Genomic DNA, 22,926 nt, shown 5'->3' with positions numbered 1-22,926 from the left:
TACGCCAGATCCGCATTTGGTTTATACGCTTCACGAGAAATTAGGCTAAAACGCGAGACGTCAGTTTGCAACAATGCCTCTTAATTCTCGTAATGGGCACGGTGATGCACGAGGATTCACTTTGACCCTAATCCCTCTTCGTAAGTCTGTAGCACAGATCGCTCGCCCCTTATCCAATCCCACGGTGCTTTAAATATTGATATGATTATGGCCATTATCAAGATGAATTATTAAAATCTTAAACGCGCTGGTTCGAAAGATATGCGTACGTACTTGTCGACATAAATTGGAGAAACAATTCCGTGTGCTTCAGTAAATACACTGTGCATATCATCGTGTTCCACTCGATTCCATTCGATGACACTCTGCACGAAAAGAAACATATATGACGTCGATCGATAAAAATTTTAAAGCTGAGTGAAAAAAGAGGACTTTTTTTCCAGCGAACGTATCGTCAATTGTCAAATCGATCGACAGGTGTCTGCAATACTGCAATAACCAATATGCACGTGTGGAACGTTTGAAGGACGCCATTGACAATAAAGGGTTCAAAGTTAAAACCGTTCTGCGATTTTTCGTCTGATTTTTTACCATAAAATTGTAACGTTAACTGTACAACAAGTGCATCTAATAACCCTGCAACGTGCGCGCGCAGAGAGGGAGTACGAATTTTGATTAAAAACCGAAAGGAAGAAGGGTATGGTCGCAATGTGCACAAATTGATCGGGAATTCGCGCAGTGCGCCAACATTTCTGGGTTCGCCTTTATTTGAAACGTGATACGGTTCTTTCGACGTGCTACCAATAAAGCGCACACGCTGCAAAATTAACCAGCGCGTAATGAGAAAACGATTTTATGGACGAACCGTGGAATTAAACTTGTTAGCTCGATCCACACACGGTGGAGTAGCATATTCCAATTGAATTAGAATGGCGTGAGACGATACCAACTATCGACCCCTTGCTTGTATAAAAAACGTTGACATTCTTTGGTACACGTGTAATACAATCTCTGAGAACTTTGCCTTCACATAAAAATTTGTATCTCTTCTCCTTTTTTCTTCTCGAGTGTATATTCTTTTACGTTTTATTCATTTTTTAAGTGATTGATGCACAGAGAAATATTACGTCGGGGTTTTTTTTTAGGGGTTGCAATACGCTTTCCCTTTTATTCGTGGAAATGAAACGCAACTATGTGTAATAAAACTGACATTCTTTTATCGCGAATAATTTTCGCACACGTGCATTTAGAAAGTAGATGTTTTAAATAATATTATATAATGCAACAGATTTATTTAAACATCTTTTAATTGAAGAAAAGAATTTTTTATTTTTTGTATACAAAAAATAGAATATAATACCATTTAAATTTAATAAAGATTGTTTATTAGTTAATGCGACTGTTTCATTAGTTAGTATAAATTATGTAATTATTAAAATAGTATGCAACAAAGTAAATATTGCTTTAATTCAACTTCTTCCGGGAAAATACTTGAAGACTGTAAATTCTCGTTCTCTTCGCAATATTCGGAATATTAAATAAAGTAAAAACATCCATCCTTTGTCAGTCAAATTCTACGAAGTTCTACAATATCCGTGTTACCACGTGCAGCCATATGCTATCACTGGGAAAGGAATTTTTTGCGACGAGTAAAGCAAACTTTTCCTACCCGATATTGTACTTTTTCAAATTTCTACATTGAAATGTGTAACGTAGATGCAGAATTAATGTAGATAATATTCCTTTTGAAACAATTACATTTATATCATACAATTATTAATACAATATATTAACATACAAATCATAACACCTCAAAATAAAAATGGCAAACATTTTTTAAATGAATAGCATTCTTTACGTGCGTTTCCAAACGAAATGCGGAACATTTACTGCCACTTTCCATTCGCATAGACTGAATGCCTCCACTGGGTAATTTGAATACGGTGATATCTATTGAAATTAAAGAGATACAAGTTTTATCAACAAAATTAAATTCCCAGGACATCGTGGACATATCTCGCGGAAGCAAAGGATTGCACTCTATAGTATAAAAGTTCCTTAAGCCCGAGTAACATGCTCCGTACCGTATTTCTTTACTACGAACAAACCAAGAGCGTCTGAAAGCTCCTCTTTGTTCACGTGAAAAGCACCAACCTTGTTCTCGTTCTTCGAGCCGTGTTATTCCGCATCTGATTCCACTCCACGGTTTCTTTCTCAGAAAAGGAGTCGTGAATAATCTCGTTTCCAGGTGTTTCGATCGAATTCAATCATGCTAATCGCGGCTGCGACAACAGCTCGGAACCGGCGAACCGTGAATCTGTTTCCGGGTGACGTAACAACTCCTACAAGGATAATTGACGTGGAACAAAGTCAACCAGAAACTGTTCTCGATCGGCGAACGTTACTTTCGCGATACGATCAGCATCGAATAGCTCCTGTGTGCATACATCGTTTGCATCGAATTCCAAACCCCAACTTCGTCGCAGTTCGACAATCTCATGGCAAACAATCGGTAGCCATCCTGATTAATCAGGTTCGCCTTGGCCTTAACGTCGAGTTACGTCTTGCAGAATATTCTTAACGAGATTCGCAATATTATGTGAATCCCTAGAACTTTCTCCCGGTGATCGAATAAGTTGTAGAGGTTGCTTAAAGGATATCAAAGGAAGATCTATATCGGACTGGATCTCGCGTACGAACTTAGATTTACCGGCGCGAGATTCGCAAGACGTCTCTGCTCATTCATTATTTCTCGTTCTCAACCGTCAATCATTCCCCTCCCGTCCATTCGAAATGAGGCTCGGTTCAGGAGAACCATCGTATCAATTAACAGAATTGATTCTTCTCATTGCAGCCTATGCTGGCTGAAACGAAACGTGGCGGCGCCAGCGGGACCGATGAGGGTGAGACCGAGGATGGCGTGGAATATTACAGGCTCCGCTCGTTTTCCATAACAGCGAACGGGGTCTATAACCTCGGCGATTCGCTGAAGAGCCGCCGCAGCAAGAGCATCAACAGTGTCACGTCCTCGGGCACTAGCTGCAGCAGCACCAGGGAAGCGAGGCTGTTGAGGTGAGAATGAACGTAATTGCATATAGAACGCAGGATAACGCAGCGCGAAGCTTTTATAAAACGGGGCAAAGATGTACGGGCTACTCGGAAACGAGATTAGAAACCATAAAGGATGAATTCTACAGACTAAAATAAAACGGAAATGAGGAATAACAAAATTGCCTTTGCCCCTGTCTCTTGGTTTATTAGCGTTTCAAAGTTGGGGCTGATGTGCCCAGAATCAAGCGGAACTCCCTATAACACTGGAATATTAATAACTAAGGAATAATGTCTGAAATGAAATTTTGTTATTCTTGACTATCGTTTTATTTCTATTCATAGAATCACTCACTAAATTTTCTACATCCCTGCGTACATTAATAACGTGATATTTAAAGATAGTATCTCGTATTTCTTGAATAATATTTTCAAATAATCGTATAATGAAATAGTACTACAGAAAATGACGTAAACTCTCCACCTACTCGAAAGATTCGCAATATATTAGCATATATCGTATACAAAGTTCTATAATATCCTGCTAAGATCGCACGTAACTCCGCAAATATACTGTCGGTAGTTAAATGACCTACTGCGTCGTTCAAAGCCTCCTACTGCCTTTTCTCTAATTTATTTCCCCTCTAAGATGTCCCTGGGGGGCTATCCAACGCAAGTGTGGTCATAAAAAAGGCAATAAAAAATTCAACCGACTTTCGCGTTACACAACACCTATAGAAAACAGTTCTTTCCGTTGTGTAAAGTCCCTTTGTCGAATCTAGCGAACCCATAAATTCTCAGTCGTTGTCTGCGCGCTATTGAAGTCTGTGAACTTGCGATACATCGATCGCCATTGGGAACGTATAGCTGGGGAATTTTCTTCGCAAAGTTAACCGATAGATCGCAAACGTAAGACATTTCTTAGAGGAATGAGTTCTTTCAAACATACACGTGACTAATGTTGGTTCGCAACGTTGCTGAAATTTGTACAATTTTTCTACGTGAACCATACATAACTCCATCGTCCACAAGCTGGGCTTTTTATGGTATCAGCGAAACATTCATGAGTGTTTGCTGCCAATTTCTCCTTTCGTTTGAAAAAGTTTTAATCATACGATTTAATGAACTATTTCATGACGGGTAAAGACTCTGATAAGTACCCTTGAATTTTCTCTGACTCCTTAGAGGCCTAGAATAGTAGAAAAACTTGGACTGAACGTGAAAGAGCCAATTTGCAGACGGCGTTCGTAAATATATGATTGCAGGGGACTAATTGGTTAAGGTATGACCCACTGCGCCACTGTGTTCGAATTAACTAAAGACTCGTTGCATGTAACGTCAATTCAGATACAAACTTAAATAAACAATTCGTTACATTTGACAGTCGAATAACGAAATTTATAATAATTCAGAGAAAACTTTTTAGTGTTCTGTTTTTAAATTTTAATCGCATAAGGAATGTCATCGAAACCTATAATCACATGGCTTCAACTTTCCAATTTTGCGATTCAATTGCAATTTAATCGAATGCAATTTACATCGAAACACCGTTGCTAATCGAAGCTGCGCCAAAAGTACTCAATTCCGCGGGCGTCAGGCTTCAAAACGGAGTTAATTGAATTTCCCACTGCCACTGTTACGATCGCGAGACGTATTGCGACCCTGAAGCCAAAAGCTCACCACTCGTCTTTCTCTGGCGAAGCAATTAACAACCGCGTAATTACCATCGAACAATTACACCTGACGATCAGCGTTGCCGCGGTGTAGACCGAAAGACTCCGCTGTGGTTCTACTTAAACAGATTAAAGGCCCGTTTCCTACGTTTCCTCCTCCCTGTTAGTTTCGCATAATTTTCCGTCGCGATCTTTCTGCGCTCGTGGAACCCCGAAAGGTGATTCGCTGGATTGCGTGGGCGGTGAAACAAGATGTAATCTCCGCGAGTGCTCTCCAGCAAGGAAAAAACGATGAGAATCGCGTAGAAAACGCGGCGGCTTGCGACCACTGGGCAAAGTCATCGAAGTGTAAACGAGATGTATACGTCCTGTGGTAATATTGGGGGAATTTGGTTGGATTAGATTAGTTTCCAAGTTTAATTCAGGGTTTCGTAATGATATAGAGCGATTAAAAGAATTTTTACAATAGTTGTATAATATTTTATTATCAACAGGATAATAAAATAAAGGTAATTATTTTAGGATTTTAAAAGCAAAATCGTGTTATCTAGAGTAATGGTATTAAACATCTAAACATTTTTTGACATTATTCATATGTATCTATCTACGTTTTCAAAAACGCAGTCACTGTCACTATTTTGATATATGTGAGTACACAAACTTTGTGAGTTACGGTTGCAGTTTCTTTTTTTTTTATTGATGGGAATATACCAGCGATTAACTTGCTGCGTATCGCGCCATACACGTATGAATAATTGCGATATTTCCCATAGGGATTCGATATTCATGCCTGAATTGAATTTGAAACACTATGATGGGAAATTTGAATAGCTTGGGTGCCCCTATTTATGTAAACCATACTGCTTGCATAGTAAAAATAAAGTACGAGGAATGTTACAAAAATTTGTTTATTTTAAATGACTTTATTCGACGTTCAAAAAAGTCACAAGGCTCACGAAAAAGGAAAAAGTTAAATTAAAAAAAGAAAATAACAAAGTCCCACAGATCTATATTTGTTATAAGAGAGAAAAGCAATCGGATAACAACGTAATTAAAGCAGCTGTTGTTTTTTAACAAACGATAAAAACAGGTATCTAGAAATGAAGGACGAACAAGATAGGACGAGTGGCAGAAAATAGAAGGAAGGTTGCAGGAAATTGTGCAGACTGCCGGAAAATCTCGCATTTATCAGAAATAGGACGCCTTTTCCTTTTGCTGTAGAGAAACGGACTTCCTGTCCGCTTCCAACTGTCCGCGATGCATTTTCTCAAAACCAGAAAATTATAGGCGAAACTCTTCACGTCTAAAAATTAAAACCAATCAAATCTCGATAATATGTACATGCTTGAACAATATTCGTAACAATTAAAGACAAAACATGTATATTTATATGAACTGTTGCTATCAATTTTATACAGACATTTTTTTGAAACAACAAAATACACAAGCGAAATTGGAACAATCTTTTTTTCCGCGAAACATTAAACTTCGTATCCCTTGCAGATATATATTCCTTGTTTAAATATCGTAACGTAATGTACGTACGTATTTAAAGATTCTGAAAAATAATACCAATTGCTAGGTGTTTTATAAGTGCGAGTTCGTCAGAAAATTATTAATGGCGTCGATGTAAACGTCTAATGATAGCACGCGGCACTAATTGCTTGGCATCGTAGCAATTCGGGTATACGCAGTTGATCCGTAGTTTAATTAATCTACGGTGCTATTTTAACGGAGATCGCAGAGGAAAGGAAGAACTACAAATCCGCTTCAACGTAATTGCAAACGCAATTAAGTGTTTACCATATGAAACAATTTTTAAAATTCATTTTGTAGGAAAAACATATGGTTCTTTGGTTCAATAAAACATTTATTAGTTCCACAAGTATGAAAAGAAAAGGTAAATAAGAAATTGTCGGAAATATAAAATACGGATTATATTTTATCAATACACCGTATGAGCTTGTGCTGTGACGTCATTTTATATGCACGATCATCGCTTCAGTTTCATAAAAGTGAGAAAGATAAAAAGAGGCGAAAAGATAAAATCTGTAGAAAGGGAACAGACTGCGATAAAGCAGACAGCTGATGTTCCTAGCTTTGGCTTTATGACTTCGTCACTGTTGCGAATCATTGTTTACGCGCACTTACCTGCTTTCAAATAAGAGACATTTTGTGAAATATTCCTACTCTTCTTTGCATTTCGTTTTTACCAATCGAATTAAGAATTGATTTTATACGCGTTTGCTCTCGCGAAACAAGGTTTCATTGCGTTATTGCCAGTAAAATTTAGCTACGAATTTGGCGTCCCTCCGTTTTTGCGTGTACTGCTATTTTTGTTTGTACGAAATTAAATAACATATTTAGAAGAAACTAGTTAATATTTAAAGTTTAAGAATATGTTTTACGTTACAATAAATAACAGAGCATCCTCTTCCTGCATAATAATGAACAATTTTGCGTTGCGTGTATCTTCATTGTGAATAATTTGGTAGAATTTATTATGAATAATAAAATAAAATTGCTTTGCATATAACAACCGAAAGATCATACAATAACATAAAATAAATAATTCTTGCGCGGTAAAATTTAATTCTCGTGGTTTAACGTTACCGAAATCGAAAATTAGATCTTCATGCACCACTTGACTATGCGATAGCGGGGTGGTCTGGCTCGCGTTCTACCATTTTGGCGCTCTTGACATTTGCCTCATTACGTATTTGCAGCCTTGTCTGTAACAAACATTTTTCAAATCTACCAAGTGTCCCGATACTTTCGAATAGAAAAACTGCCTAACTCAATAACAATTTGTTTTACGAAATATTAAATTGCGTTTACACGTGGACATATTTCTGTCGCATGAAACGCGTCAATTCGTATGTTGATACGGCGAACGCGCTTTCAGCCTCGAGAAGCATCGCGGTGAAAAGAGTTAAGAAACGCGTAGATGATAAAACGTCGAGCTAAATACGCAACGAAGTTTGTTGCTTTTTCTATGTCGGTCGATACGGAGTCTCAGAGTCGGCCACGTATTCACCTTTTTCTTGCCACGTTTCAGCTCCGCGTCGCAGCTTTCTGGTATGGAGGCCGAGGAGGACACTAGCAACGAACGAGTGGCCACTTACAAAGTCGGCATGCTGGGCGCGTCGGGGGTGGGAAAAACAGCCCTCACAGCGCAGTTCACCACCAGCGATTACATTTGCGCGTACGACACTTCCCTCGGTGAGTACAAAGGCACGTAGGCCACGGAATGCAGCCCGAGATTATTTAATAAATTCCTTGGATTGCTTCGCGAGAACGTCTCGTGGCTATCGTGACATATTGCACGCCGCTTTTTGATAATAGCGTTGGAACGTAAAATCACGAATGGCACCCTTCGCAGATGCACAAAGTGAGAAACACCAGCGATATATTATCAGAATAATGTTATAACGCGGGTAAGTTATACGATAACTTCCAAAGGCTGCCTCTCGGTGAAATGTTATCTGTTGCCTCTTTTTCGAATATAAATTCTAAATGACGCACTTGGAAAACGTACAGAGTGGTTTAGTAGAAACGAGCCACGTATTACCAGGATAAAGTTACAACACAGACGCTGGGAGATTATTTAATTAATTCGTTCTCAGATTTTTTCGGAAAACTCTCGCATCTGGCGACGTTATACGTTACGTTTTAACGATGCTTCAGACTGTAAAGTTTAAACGGTCCTCTAGGCAGACGTACAAAGTGATTCAATAGAAACGGGTTATTCTTCTGTATCTCACACTAGGTTAATATTATTAAGAAATACGAGAAGAGGTATTACGCACAACATTCTTGGAGGGTTTCTTAAAATTTTCATACTTATTACATTCACCGAGTTGAGAGAGAATCTTAAAAAAATGTAGGAAAAGTATTTTTATATTCTACGATTTTTTCATTTCAAGTTCCATTTTGATATACTTTACATTTTACGACTCTTGGATAGTAATCGAATCAGGCTGATGAATATGGCGGTGTATATACGCCGCGATTCTACTGCGTGATTCTAAGTAGATTCAGCGGAGCGCTCCGCCTGGTCAGACCGCACTTCCCTGGATTTCTCGAGCTATCGGTCGACCGCGCCTAACTGAATCTACTTACAATTAGTCGAATCGCCATACACTGGCACCTTTATTGACCTGGCTTGAGCACAATTGTACTCTCAGATGCGGGAAGCGTATCAAAGGTAGAAATACATTTTTGAAGATATTACTCCAAATATTACCAAGACAAATAATAGACAAATTGCATTTGTTCAAAAATACTAAGCTTCGCAATTGTGTATACGTTCAGTGCATAGTATTTCGTAACTTTCCAACTGGAACTACAAATAGAAATTCTCAGTAGGTTTACCAATGAAAAGTTTTCAATGGTCTGAAACGGATAATCAATTATTTTAACGATCCACAACGCGCAAGTTCCTAACTATTCATGCTTCTTACTTATCAACGTGTCCCGCAATATCACTGCGAATGTTCGAATGTAATTAATAGATACTCCTGTATTAAAAGTTTTAATTGCGAACCAGCCATACTCTCGCAATGTAATACATTTGATAGAGTGGACGGCTGACCGAATATAGACTTGCCAAACAACGTTGAAATAATTGCAATTCGTAACACAGGATGCAAATCATTGTTCGCGATCGATACTAATTCCGTTAGCATTTCTATATAGTTGATGTTTAATCGAGTACGTTTCCATTTAAGCAGCAGCGATAGAATTCCGTTTCGAGTTTACTGCACTGAATGGTTTGTTCAATTTGCTGAAATGTATTCAAAACATTTAATGAGCAATTAAATTAATTAATCAAGAGTTTGCGATTCGTTGTCTCGTGTCTTGGAACAGTTAAGATTCATTATTAATCGAGCTGATATAATTCCCAGAGATCCAGAGCAGCACCTACGTTTCAGTCGAATCGGTTTCAACTGTTTCGAGATTTCACGATACGATGGCTCTCTGCCTCCATTTAATACCTCAAAGTTTACTCTCATTTTCGGATTATCCGGGAAGACTGGTGCTCATTTTCGATATCTGATTTGATATCGAATGGAACCGCGATTTACAGAGATATATTACTCAGGTTCACCGATACTACTGATATTCGTGATTGAAAGTGATCCTTTTACGATTATTCGAGTAAATTGAATGAATCATTCTGTTACTCCAAAGAATGGTTATATCTTAATCGAAGTAAGAGTATTATTATTTGAAAGAAATCATTTTTACTTTGTGTAAAGTACAGTTTCTTCGGTACTGGTAATTATTGTTTCCGCTATGATGTGCAACAGTCACAAATTTTCAGCCGTTCGCTCGAAAACTATCAAGATCTACCCTTTTTACTGGAAAATTTTATCACAAATGCTAACGTTTGCAATATATAGTCCCGAAGAGTACACTTTCAGCTTCAAAATGACTGTACGCTATCTAAATCGATATCTAATGGTTTCACTCTATTTATTGCCTTCGGAAGATATGATTTTGTATCGATCAGAGCGTAATGACCCATCGAGTTAACCGACCTCGTTTCTTCAAATTTAGGAGAATTCCCCGCATTTAGGAAATCAAATAGCGGAAAATCGCTGATTTCTCAAAACTATGATACCAGGTACAAGTCTATATATATATATATATCTGATTTTGTTATTATTCTACACACCCTTGCTTCACCCGTTGCAACGTACTGTCGGCCAACAATAAAGGGTATTAAAACCCTCGAAGGACGCGTCGCAAAATCGAACAGACAGCTCGAATTTACGGTCAATAGAGGTTTGTTCGTCGCACGAGCATCCGCGAATGCAAATTACAGCCGCCTGCAACCGCTCTCTGACTCGTGCTACCAAATGGTAGACGTTGGAAGCGGACGACTTCGTTTACATCGGACGGGGATGAATAGCCGAATAATGCTGATTGTCCGCGATCCTCCGATGTCCTCTCCCTCGTCGTTGCATTAGCAGTCCTTCATTCGTGGGATAATAAGGAGGGAAAAACGTGTACGGGACCTTGCAACGCCCTACTGTTCGCTCGAAAAGAGGGGAAATCCCTGATTCCTTCATCTCATTAGTCTAATCGACGCTACATTTGCGTAATTGTATAAAATGGCTGACGAGAGGAACGCATTTTAAATTTGTATCTATTATATGGTAAATATTTGATCCCATAATATTTTTCTGTACGTATCTTCCTTATTATATTGTTGTGAGACTGTAATATTAAATCTGTTGGTTGATTTATCCTGTTTGTAAAAATATTGGAAGAATAGACGATGGGAAATGTTCGTCTTGATATAAAAGCATACAAGCATACGTATATTTTGAAAATGCATATTTAAAATGATCTAGCAGCAAAGTCTAGACTGGTTGAAAAACACTTTAAGGAACTATAATGTAAATATACTTCTCTTTAAAAAGAATCATTCATCCAGTACCATGAATTCTCCACACACGAAGAACTCTGTTCGAAGATGCGGAATCGAAAGCTCTTAGGGTGATAAAGGAATCCGATTCGCTTCGTCGGACGGATGCCTCCGACTACGTTGCTTTAACTTTCTTCTTTACGATCGTAGCGAGTTCCACGTTCGATATAAAACGCGGAGCTTATGGCCCTTTCATCGTTACTCATTTCTGCGAATTTTCCACGCATATACCAGCGGTTGGATTTCTCTTTCCGAGGAAACTGGTTTGCGTCCGCCAGTCGGTTCGTCTCATAAATGTTTCACAATGGTTACTCTCAAACACATGTCTACGGATTTTTTCTGCATCATTCTGGTAATTATGTAATTGGATCTTTTTTGCATCATTCCTTTGTAAACAAGACTTTTGTTTATAATGTATAGAGTAAGAAAAGTTAAATGGCGAAAGAGACTTCGGTACTTTCAATATTCAGAGCTGCTCTTTTACTTTTACTTTTGAAATATATTTTTAGAGAAATACAATCTCTCTCCTGGGATTTTGTTGCGATATCCTTAATTTTTTATTTCAAAGTTATCAGCAGTAAGGTATTGGCTAAGTAAACGCCATTACCATGGAAATTGCAGCGTACGGGTAGAGAATCATAATAGCTTCTTAGGTGAAAATACTGTTTCCCTTTATGTTGCTCATTTTTTTAACTCTTGAACTCGTAAAAATGCTTCGATCGAGATTAAATGTTTTATTATACAAAAATAATTAATTACGTCACTGATAATTATACAGTGAGCTGCATCAAGACGAAAGTCCTTTTTAGATAATTAAATTTTAATTAATAGCAGGGAGAGGAAATCTCATCTTACTCCATGGTTTCATAATCTACGATTTTAATTATTTAATCTTAAACATTAAGCGTCACACTCTATAGAACTTGAAAGATTTCAGATTTGTAAAGCCGCTGAATTTTATGAATCGTTTCATATTTCATCTGCAATTGATATGCAAAAGTCACGCAGTCGTATATCGTATAAAATAGTTGTTATATCCAATTCAAAATGCTGTAAAGTGAAAGAAAAGAATACAAAAAGGCAGTAACACGGAACATTAAATGCAACCTCCCTACGCACGTGCAACGCAACCCACATTTCTATAACTTTACATCCACGCAACAATTTCTGTACACCTGAAACAGAACTAATTAACATTTCAATATCGAGGGAAATGATCTCTCGCGTACCCGCGAATGAATGAAAATGTAAATTTCGTTCAGTAATAGAGCGTAATAGATTCCTTTTCAACGTTAATGTCACCAAGATTAATTTTACACTATCATTGTAATTTGTTACAGACGAGGAATATGGGCAGAAAAGCGTCTCTGTGATGCTCAATGGGCAAGAAACAGAATTGGAGATCATAGACCATCCCGCAGCGGAGATGTCAGTAAGTATAACTATTATGTATGAAATACTCAGTTACAAATGGACCAAAGTAAAAAATGTAGAATTATTAGCAACAAAAATGTCACGCTGTCAAAATCTACAATTGTAATTATTCTTCGTTAATCTTTCCATTGTAGAAATATGTCGTGGCATTTTCTTACCATTATTACCATTCAATTATGCAGATACAGGTTCTTCTTGCTACGATTATTTTGTATACTTCTTTTCTTGCCTATTATTTTCTTTTTTCTCGTTCATCCCACGCAAACCTGAGCTTTCCGTAGCGAGAGGATTAACATTTTTCATATAACAAGACAAACCTTCTACTTCATATCCTATTATCTTTATTCCGCGGGAAATATACGTATAACGTAATGCATGAAATTTTTTAAGGCATAATATTTCCTTTTCCCATTTCTACGGAAAATAGTCTTTAATTTCAGTTTGATCTTAAACGATTTTTATATTGTGATAACAATGATAAAATTGAATGTCACAAATGTAAAATATAATTTAATTTATCTCTCATTGAATATCTCCTTGTATTTCTCTGATATATTTATTTCCACAGTTTTCGCGGTTTTCCCATTTTATATTTTGAGAAGTGTACAAGCTTTCAAATGATTTTCCAGCCATAATATTTGAAAGACATTAAGAGTCAATAGAAGGAAACAAAAGGAGATTTTCCACAACATTGGAAAATGTTTCACTACTAAACTTCGAGGTCATTTTTTGTAGCTTCATTCCTAATGTAAGTGGACTGATACGTCCCTTTAGAGCGCGGTCCAATTATAGCTGTGTCATTTAATACTAAATAATTTCTGACAGAACTAAATTCCTCTGAACGTTTCGTTTCTTATACTAAGAAACGTAGAACTAAAGTCCTCTTCTTAAAAATAAACAAAGAAAATATCCACTTGAGGTTCGTTAAATCTTTTTTCATTTCCTCCAGGTCGAAACATTCTGTTCGACGTACAATCCAGACGTTTACGTGGTAGTTTACTCTGTGGTGGACAGACGAAGCTTGAAGATAGCTGAAGAGACGTTGCTCTACCTCTGGAAGAGTGACTACATGGCTAGTCATGGTGTAATTCTCGTTGGTAACAAAGTCGACCTCGAGAGAAAGCGGGAGGTACCATCAGTTGGTGAGTAACAGCAATAAAATATCATAACGGCTTTACTTGTTGAGCATGCAATACATTTAAGTCGTCCACTTGACCCTTTTTGCAGCGAGCTTTCCGTTAGGTCAATTGAACACTAGCGATTAATTTTTACGCGATGTTAAAACCGTCCTAAAATTGAATCCTTAAAGAACTTGCAAGAAGCTAGTTGCAGAATATAGAATTAAAATATACGTATACAAGCATTTACTTTGCAAATTGATGATATTAACTGAACACTCGCCACTAATTTTTACGCGATGTTAAAACCGTCCTAAAATTAAACGCTTAACGAAATTGCGAAAAGGTAGTTGCAGAATATAGAATTAAAATATACGCATAGAAGCATTTACTTTGCAAATCGATGATATGCGTTTTCAACTCAACAGTGAATATAAATATTGTGTGACGACAATCACGAATAAATATTAATAAAAATTTCGATTTTATTATTCTCGTAATTGATGAATATAAATCTACTTTTATCATGTGCATATATAAAATTGGCCATTCTTTCTCAGTTGTTTGACAGTCATATTATTTTTTAATGTAGAGCGATTTCTTTTAATTCGTATTTTATATACAAGAGTGTAGACGACAGTGTAGACGATAAAAAGCTCTAAATTAAATCTGGCAAAAAATACGGTAATAAATTTTTGCAACGAGAAACGGAATCTATTACGAATTCACGATAATTGGATCGTTACTTTGATTAAAAGGTCTGTAGATTCTCAATTTACCAAATATTCACTAATAAATATTTTTTCCTCTATCGTTCATTACAATATTATAAATATTTTAATTTCTACTTTTTTTAAATGATATATATTACTTCAAGAAATCTATAGAATATTAAATTCCCGATGTCTCCCCTACACTGTATCAATTTTTAATTTATGGAACGACATTAAATATTTCATGGAGCGTATGAAACGAACCGACGGAAAAAGTCTGACATTTCGTTTTCAATATAAGTACAATAATAAAATAAAGTATCTCTCTCTCTCTCTCTCTCTCTCTCTCTCTCTCTCTCTCTGTAAAACAATAAAATTATGATCTTGATTAATAACGTTCTCGTTTAGCATGACGAGTTCGCTTAATTTTCTGATGGATAAGGGGAAAAATATATTGGAAGAAAAAGGTCAAGGAAAAATTAGCTTTTTGCCTGCCTCTTGATTAACCTATTTTAATACTTTCCAAGACTGTTATCTATATCAGTTTCTTATTAGCTGCACAATCGGTTTAGCGAAAGTTGACAATTGCTACTTCGCATGATGTTAATTACTTGAAGCATAATTACGCTTTCGTGTTCGTGAATTGTTCGTCAGTGTTAGTCGAGCTTATTGTTAGTACCTAATATAACGTGTCACGAATTAGTTTATTATTCGTCGCAGTTAAATTTAATATCTTTCGTTCTTTTCATCTGCGCGTGCAAAAAATTTATTTATCAAATTCGCTCGTTCATTTGACTGCATGTAACGTTGTAACCCGAAACTTTTTTAATTATCTCGATGAGAACCATGCGCTCGTTATCCGTGATCGCAAAACATCGTACGAGCGATCTTTAAATTCTCAAGTAGAATTATTAAACCCTGCCTTACTTTGATTCACGTCGGATGAGTTTAGTCTCGTACAAATAGTCGCGATGGGATAAAAAGCAATTTTCGTCCGCGCAAATAAAAGGATTAACGATGGAGAACGTGAAATACGCTTTTAAAGCGATTTTAAATATCTTTTAATTGTGAATCGGTAGAATATATGCATATTAAAATTTTAGAGGCTGTATTTAGTTTAAATTTTTCTTCGGTTGTAAATGAAAATGTGAAAAGTGATAACAGATATCGTATTCAACTTGTCACATGAACGACATTGCGACACGAGATACGTACTATTCTTGTCCAAACAGTGGAAGGGGTGTGAGCCACGCCAAATCGATCACTTTTCCTCGGTATCCGGTCCACTATGCTCGGTATCTGTGATTGCATTCAAATTCGAACACGTTGCAGTCCATTTAAAAATAAGGAGTGCGATCGAACTGTTGTTTTGTTGCACTTGAAATTATTTAAGAAATATCAGGCATATAGATTTTTATGCGAAAACTGTTTCCATAAAATAACTTCCATACGATATACAACTGTTAAATATGCATTCGGTTCTTTCTTTCAAGTCTGAAGGATTGCTTTCTTTATTTAATATTTCGTTTTAATCATGAAAAGTATTTCGCTTTCTCTGTAATCTTTTCTCTTTAAATTTGCAAGTACTCTGGAATTGCGGCCAGAGTAGTTGGACAATGTGATGCACGAGGATAGTTGTAAGTAGATCCAGCTAAGCAGTCTGTCCGGTTGAATCTACTTACTTGGATGTATCTAGCTACCTGAATCCACTTACAGTTTAACCAAATCGTCGTGCAATGTACACCGTGGCCTTTGTCGATCTTCTCCAGCCACAATTTAAGAGCTCCAAGAAACTTTAAGATCTTCATTTCAAGACGATAGATCTCTTTCTCCCTTTCTCACAGAATATTGAAACATTTCTTGCAACCTTTCAAAGAATAAGAAACTCAAGGTTCGCAGAAGTCTTTCACGAAAGTGGTTAATAAAAGGAAAAATAACGTGAACAATATAATGTAATAGCTAGCATATAAGAAATATAATATCACTATGGCCACACAGTTCACTTTATGCAATACACTCGAACGAGATATCTTAAGTTTTCAACTTCTGCCCCCAACAGTTGGCCGGCGTTTGGCAAACAACTGCGGCTGTAAGTTCATCGAAACTTCTTCAGGGCTTGCCCACCACGTGGATGAGCTGCTGGTCGGAATCCTAGCACAGATCAAGTTGAATCCTCAACGGGACCGAGACCAAGCGAGCAGACGTAGGAGAAGCAAGCACCGCAGAAGAATACTGAAACACTTATTGGGCTTCAAGAGGAAAACGAAGAGCTGCGAGGACTTGTTCGTTCTCTAACGCATTCGCCAGATTCGATTTGTCGATCGTTGTGTACGTAAGGTATATAAAGTAGACGGAAACGGAAACGTAATGGAGGCTGGGTGAATTAGCGTAAGATGTAAGTACAAGATTTTTGAATGCTATGGGGCGTCTTATTTATTGGAGATAGGGAATAGGTAAAGGGTAGTATTTTTCTTGAACAGGTAGATTGGTCTTGATTATATTTCTGAAAGGTGAACTGGTACAGTCAGTCGTGAAGATATTCAGAAGCTGGTATAATTTTGATTCTCATTTTGAATAAATCAACAGACAAATATATTACATCATATTATAGTTAAACTGAGTTTAGAATAATAAATTAGGATTGTAAATACACAAAAATCCGCACCATTTCTGTTTTTCTTTTAATATTACTTAAATAATAGTATGTGTGACGAAAATTAACAAGTTTTTTTATACGTGCTATATATTCACTGAATATACTATAATATGGTGTAATAAATCTTTATATCGTTTGTTGAATATTTATACAAAATATAGAGTTTAATAATCGGAAGTATACTAGACGTCCGAATACTTTCATGGCTGTAGAATTGGGTATGTATTTTGTAGAGTCGATTTGAATAAATCGATGTGAATGGCATAGGGAATTTCCTCGAGCAAAGCTGAATTTTGATGTAAAATGGGGATAAGGTGAAAGTAGTATTGTCAATTTTGAGTGTTATTGATGACAAATATGAATACGCCTGGCGCAACTGAAGGATCATGAATTTATAAAAATATTCTCTCGCGGGAATTTTCTGCGAATATATAACGGGGGATAACATAAGATCTCGATGGTGTACGTGATGGATTTTGCTTTTAGATGCCTCATATGAAACAGTATTGTAACACTGCGATGAAAATTTTCAAGATACGATTAAGAATTAGAAGATAAGTGGCGAAACGTGAAGTAACATTTGTCGAATCATATCAGAGCTATACTTTGTCTTTGACGCGAATTACTATACTCTAGAAATTGCTACAATAATATCTTTCCACATAATTCGTTGCACTATCTTTCTCCGTCACAACTCCTCGATTTCTCACGTTTATAGGGTTGCCATCTCTTCGTAGGAGAAGTATAATATTTTCCAGCTAAAAGAGTTTTATTACTTCTTTTGTTAGATATTTGAGAAGCGTTGTTGTTCAAACTATATCTGTATTTATATACGCACATAATTTTAAAGTAAATATAAATTTAGATCCATCGGTGGGGTAAAATTCTCTCCGACAACTGGTACCTTCTGCCCTACATCAAATGCAAAAATTCTCAAAATTATTTTTCATTTTTTGCACCATTGCAGATTATTCATTTTTCTCATCGTACTAGAAATATAATTCAATTACTAAGTGTTTTAAGGAATACACTAAAGCCATCAATATGTGTCGTTCGTCAGGAGACTATATAAATGCTTGTACCAGTAGTACAGGTCAATAATTCGAACATTCTCAGACAAAACTTGTATCGTAAATATCTCGATAAGTACATACCACAGTTCTATTGTACTTTCATACTTATTTACTCATTTTTTAATACTCTTTTTAATTCCATAAAGAAATATAGGGTGTTCTGCTTGGCAATGCAGTTAAATTTTGATTAATAATTTTAGTTATGCTGTACATCCTACAAATACAGGACGAATGGCAACCCTGCACCGCGCCTCAAAGGACAAAGTAACTCTAGCTCAAAAATATCGAGAACGAATATTATTTCGAGTGATTAATGAACAAACTAATTGTGTAATTGTTTAATTGTGATCGCCCTTCTAACGCGTGTTTTGAAACATTGAAAAAGATCTCGTTGACCTTGACTTCCAACGAAATCGATCACAAGCCTATAATATTATAAGTTTACTACGTAAATTGGTCTAACAATAGAAAATAGTTACAAAACGATTACGATATCCGTGGAACTTCGTCGTGTTTTTAACGTAGCTTGTTGTGATCAACGATGATTATATATTTTCCCAAATGATTATTTATTGATCAGTGGAAAAGATTTTTAAATGAGTTAGATTTTTTTAATATGTATACATATCGAACTTGTGTTGGATGAAAAGTGATCGTAAATCGATCAACTAAAGTAATTAATTTCATAATATTTTTAATTTTATAAATGTAATTAAACGTTGTAGGAAAATATCGAATAATTTTCCCGGCTCTGAAGAAAACGGATTTAAGGCATAAAGCTATTTGTCCACAACAATTCTGATCAGTCGCGATTATTTATAATCCACATTGAAGTCTACTGAAAACGAATTTGTGGTTGATGCCAAATTTGCAAAGACAAGTTTCAAATTCTCTTAGATAAATAAATAAATGGAAGTTTTCTGTGTAATGATAAATACTTTCGGATTACACAAAATATATACTTGTACGTCTATAGTTACGGGATAAAAGCAACGACTAATCAACAACAAATGAATTTTTATTTTTCTGACACGTGTATACTAAGAGCATCCTTCCAATACTTTTAAGAAAAGGGAAGAAAAAGGAGAAGTAAGAATAATATTTCTATTTTAAACGAAGCGAGAAAACGGAATGTTTATTCATATATTAATCGATACACGATCGACAATTGTCCGTGACCAACACGTTACATCGGCCTCTTCTCATTGATTCTTGTGTCTAAAAAAGCCGGAAAGAATTATGGTTTTTCTTTTTCATTAGCGTTGTAGCTTTCGCTGTAAGATAATGGACATTTAACTGCTGTTACTATTGCATTCGATTTTCAGGATTCATTGTAAGCTAGGTTTCAGTTCAAGCGGTTAGAAGAATTTCTCTATCCTGTAAATCGATTCGAGATAAGTGTGATTATTTTTAAGCTTTGACTCATGGGACCGTATGGACATTCGAATAAAGTTCTTGTGTACAATACACTTCCTGTTTATTCGGAATACCTTGGTGCCAATTAAAAGGTTTACCATCGTTTTACATTTTCAATTCTAATACAAATTTACTCATTTTATTACCTTTGTATGCGTTCGATTTCCTTCTCATATATTACTTTATCTCCCTCAAAACAGGTGTCGAGAATCAACAGTACGAAACTAAAATATATAATGAAGCAGGTGAAATTACATATACCCAACACAGATACACACTATAAAATGTTAGATGTACAATAAGTAAATTCGTTTGGTCCATCCTTATTGAATCTGGCGGATACTATCAGTTCAGACCAGAAATTAAATTTTTTCAGCGCACACACTTCACACAGCATGGAACACGTTCATCCGTTAATGCTGGGCGCTCCAATATAACGTCTGACACGGGCAATTACTGCAAACCCTGTCAGCCTATTACAGATCGGGTAACAACTTGGATAACTCACTTGGGTAACAAGGCAGTGGAGACGGTGGACAACAAGGTTTTGGGGGTGGTAAGCTTGGTGATACTGGACACTTTGGCGGGGAACACCTTTGTGGGACACAACAAGGACTGCAAACTATGGGCACTTTGCAACTGGGAGGGAACAGGGCACAGCAGGGTTCCGATATTGGACAAGACGGTGGATAACAAGGTGTTGGCGGACAACAAGGTGGCGGTGGGCAACAGGGTCTCTGAGGTGGAATAATAGCGGGCAACTCCTTAATTCTGGGTGGTAATATGACGGAACACACAGGAGGAGGTGGTACAGAAGGGCATTGGCTGTAAAAGATATGTTCGTGGTTCGTCTTCTTAAATTAACTTTAATTTAATTTTTAATCCTAAAGACGACTTTGCACAGAAAATTTGAAAATTTGTAACGACCAATTTTACTCCCCTAAGTGTTGGCCATTTTATTTATTTTTACTTTGCTTTACTTTACTCTATTTTTTTTTGCATTAGAGTCCTGCAGGGGTGAGGAAATCTCTAGAGTATTGGTTCGTATGGCCTATGGCCTCCACCCTTCACCCCTGTAGGGCTCCAACGTACAAAAAAGAAGTTAACCCCCTAATTTTTTTGCGATAAAATGGCCGAAACTTAGGAGATTAAAATTGGTCGTGAATAGGAAGAATAAGATAAATTATATCTCCCGCTTTAGAAGTAAGAGAGAGAAAGACATATAATATAGCTATAAGAAAGAGTGAGACAGATGATACCAACCCTACTCTGCAACCCCTGACGCCATCTCTTTGAAAAGTACTCAAACTAGTCGCACAGTGTTATCGGCAGCGAAGTAAATTACCGAAGCATTAGCGCCATCTCTTGGAGAAACACTGAAATTAGTCGAGCACTAGTTTCAGTACTTTCACCAGAGATGGCACTAGTAGTTCTTGAGTAGTTTACTTCGCTGTCGATAACGCTGTGCGACCAGTTTGAGCTCTTTTCGCAGAGATGGCGCCAGGGGTTGCAGAGTAGGGTCGGTATCATCTGTCTCACTCTTTCTTATTGTTTTCTTATATATCTTTCTCTCTCTCTCTCTCTCTCTCTTACTTCTAAAGCGGGGGATATAATTCATTTTACTCTTTCTATTCAATGAAAATTAAGGAATTTCTTTATTTAATCAACAGTACTCTAAAATTCCGTAATTAGGATGAGAGAGAAAAGCAGAGAGAATTATGGACTTCCTTGTTCTCGTTACGTCGTCCAGTATACATGCCTATCTAAGGAGCTACACCAGGGAGAGCCAATTCTCCCTCAAAGATTGCACTCCTCACCTCTGTAAGGCTCGAAGGAAAAAAGAAATCAACCGCCTAATTTTTTTTCAACCCTTTAAGCACTGTGAACGCATATATACGCGTACGCTTAACGTCGCTTAACTCGACGCTCAAAGAGTTAAGTGGAACGGAAGCTATTTTCTTCCTCTGCTCTCGTCTTCCTTAATTTAAATCTTTGAACCAAGAACATTCGATATGTTTTTTCTTACTTTGGAAAATGTTGTCTTTATAGATGTAAAGTCTCTACGATCATTTTGCCTTTGCAGTTGTTTTATTCTAAATGATCATAGTAAAACTAAACCCACCAACATTCCATGGCACAAAGTAAATATTTCATTTCTTCCATATCGTTCCATGTCCCTTGAGTTTTCGCGCAACTGTTACAACTCATCTTGAATCTGCTATATTTCAAATATTTACAATAATTATCGTTATTAATCAGTTGATAGTAATTACGCCTGTCGTGAAATGGAATTTTGAATTTTCCCTAAGCCAAATATGGTTACTGCACGAAATAATAAACAATTTTCGAATCGCAGTTAAGGAGAATTCCTAAAAAAGTTGCACTCCTTTGTTTCAGCATATCAAATATTACTATAAAATATTAGGGGGCATGCAGAAAATTTCAACAGGTCGAATACTTAAACATTTCTCTTAAAAAATGATCTGTATCTCAAAGGAAAAAGATATTACAATTTTCACATAATAAAATAATTTTTTTATGAAATAAATTAACTTTCGCAAAATAAAATAACACTTGCATTAAAGGAAAAATTAACATCACAGACATATCTTCGATAAAATCCCTCGGTATATAGTGAAACTTCAGTATATCTAAACATAGCTAAATATTTTACTTTTCCACGTATCATTTTTTTCTGTCAAATTTATAATAGCGTGAAACGAGTTTGTAATATCTGTGAGCCTGTACTAGTTGATTACCATCACATAATGTTACAGAAAAAGAAAAGTGCTTATGAGCGATTAATGATACGAATAGCTTGTCTTTTACCAACAAAATTCCGACCAATTTTCCTACATCCTGCAGGTTGGAGCAAATTTATCTGAACAAAGTCTACAAAATCTAAACTTAATTTATCATTCATATTTTCATTAATATAGGGCCAACTACCGTATTCTTTTGGGCACCAACGTTCAAATGGGGTTTGGTGATAGCAGGATTAGGGGACATTAATCGACCGCCAGATTCAATTTCTCTTTTGCAAACGGCAAGTCTTATGATTACAGGTGCTATATGGTCCAGGTATTTGTTAAACATTACCCTAATTTCTTTCTCAAAATTTTCCTAGAAGGCACTCTGTGTTGAAATAACATTAATGGGAAAGTCACTGTAGTAGTGTTGACCTTGGAATAAGCTGTATCTACTATAAACGCTACTATGGTAGCATTTGTTATTTAAATAGTTACTGAAAAAAAAGGAAAAATAATTCTCTCGAATTATTCTTCTATCAGGTATTCGTTAGTTATTACACCAAAGAACTACAATCTATTTAGCGTGAACGCATTTACAAGTTTCACAGG

The 22,926-nt window shown here is 36.4% G+C and overlaps 2 protein-coding genes and 1 long non-coding RNA gene across 5 annotated transcripts in view; all 3 read left to right on the top strand.

The window, feature by feature from the left end:
* LOC143424541 (uncharacterized) overlaps positions 1-17,006 on the top strand; it is a 40,066-nt gene extending 23,060 nt beyond the window's left edge. For all 3 annotated transcript variants that reach the window (XM_076896676.1, XM_076896675.1, XM_076896674.1), the window contains 5 exons: positions 2,855-3,072; positions 7,780-7,943; positions 12,498-12,589; positions 13,541-13,733; positions 16,482-17,006. In XM_076896676.1, the coding sequence (XP_076752791.1) occupies positions 2,855-3,072; positions 7,780-7,943; positions 12,498-12,589; positions 13,541-13,733; positions 16,482-16,717 (903 nt within the window). In that variant the 3' untranslated portion in view covers positions 16,718-17,006. The remainder of the gene's footprint in view (positions 1-2,854; positions 3,073-7,779; positions 7,944-12,497; positions 12,590-13,540; positions 13,734-16,481) is intronic.
* Positions 17,007-17,988: 982 nt separating this feature from the next.
* The window catches only part of LOC143424985 (uncharacterized), a 108,785-nt gene continuing 103,847 nt past the window's right edge, over positions 17,989-22,926 (top strand). Inside the window, exons 1-2 of the long non-coding RNA XR_013101992.1 lie at positions 17,989-18,224; positions 18,378-18,479. This is a non-coding gene — a long non-coding RNA (uncharacterized LOC143424985). The remainder of the gene's footprint in view (positions 18,225-18,377; positions 18,480-22,926) is intronic.
* LOC143424984 (mitochondrial pyruvate carrier 2) lies at positions 22,298-22,694 on the top strand. Its single transcript, XM_076897409.1, has 2 exons — positions 22,298-22,432; positions 22,507-22,694. The coding sequence occupies exons 1-2, from the start codon at positions 22,336-22,338 to the stop codon at positions 22,692-22,694; spliced, it is 285 nt and encodes a 94-aa protein (XP_076753524.1). The 5' UTR covers positions 22,298-22,335.

The sequence above is a fragment of the Xylocopa sonorina genome, chromosome 6 (assembly GCF_050948175.1).
Source record: "Xylocopa sonorina isolate GNS202 chromosome 6, iyXylSono1_principal, whole genome shotgun sequence".
Lineage (NCBI taxonomy): Eukaryota > Metazoa > Arthropoda > Insecta > Hymenoptera > Apidae > Xylocopa > Xylocopa sonorina.
Note: the sequence above shows the minus strand (reverse complement) of the source record. Positions and strands in the feature narration are given on the sequence as shown.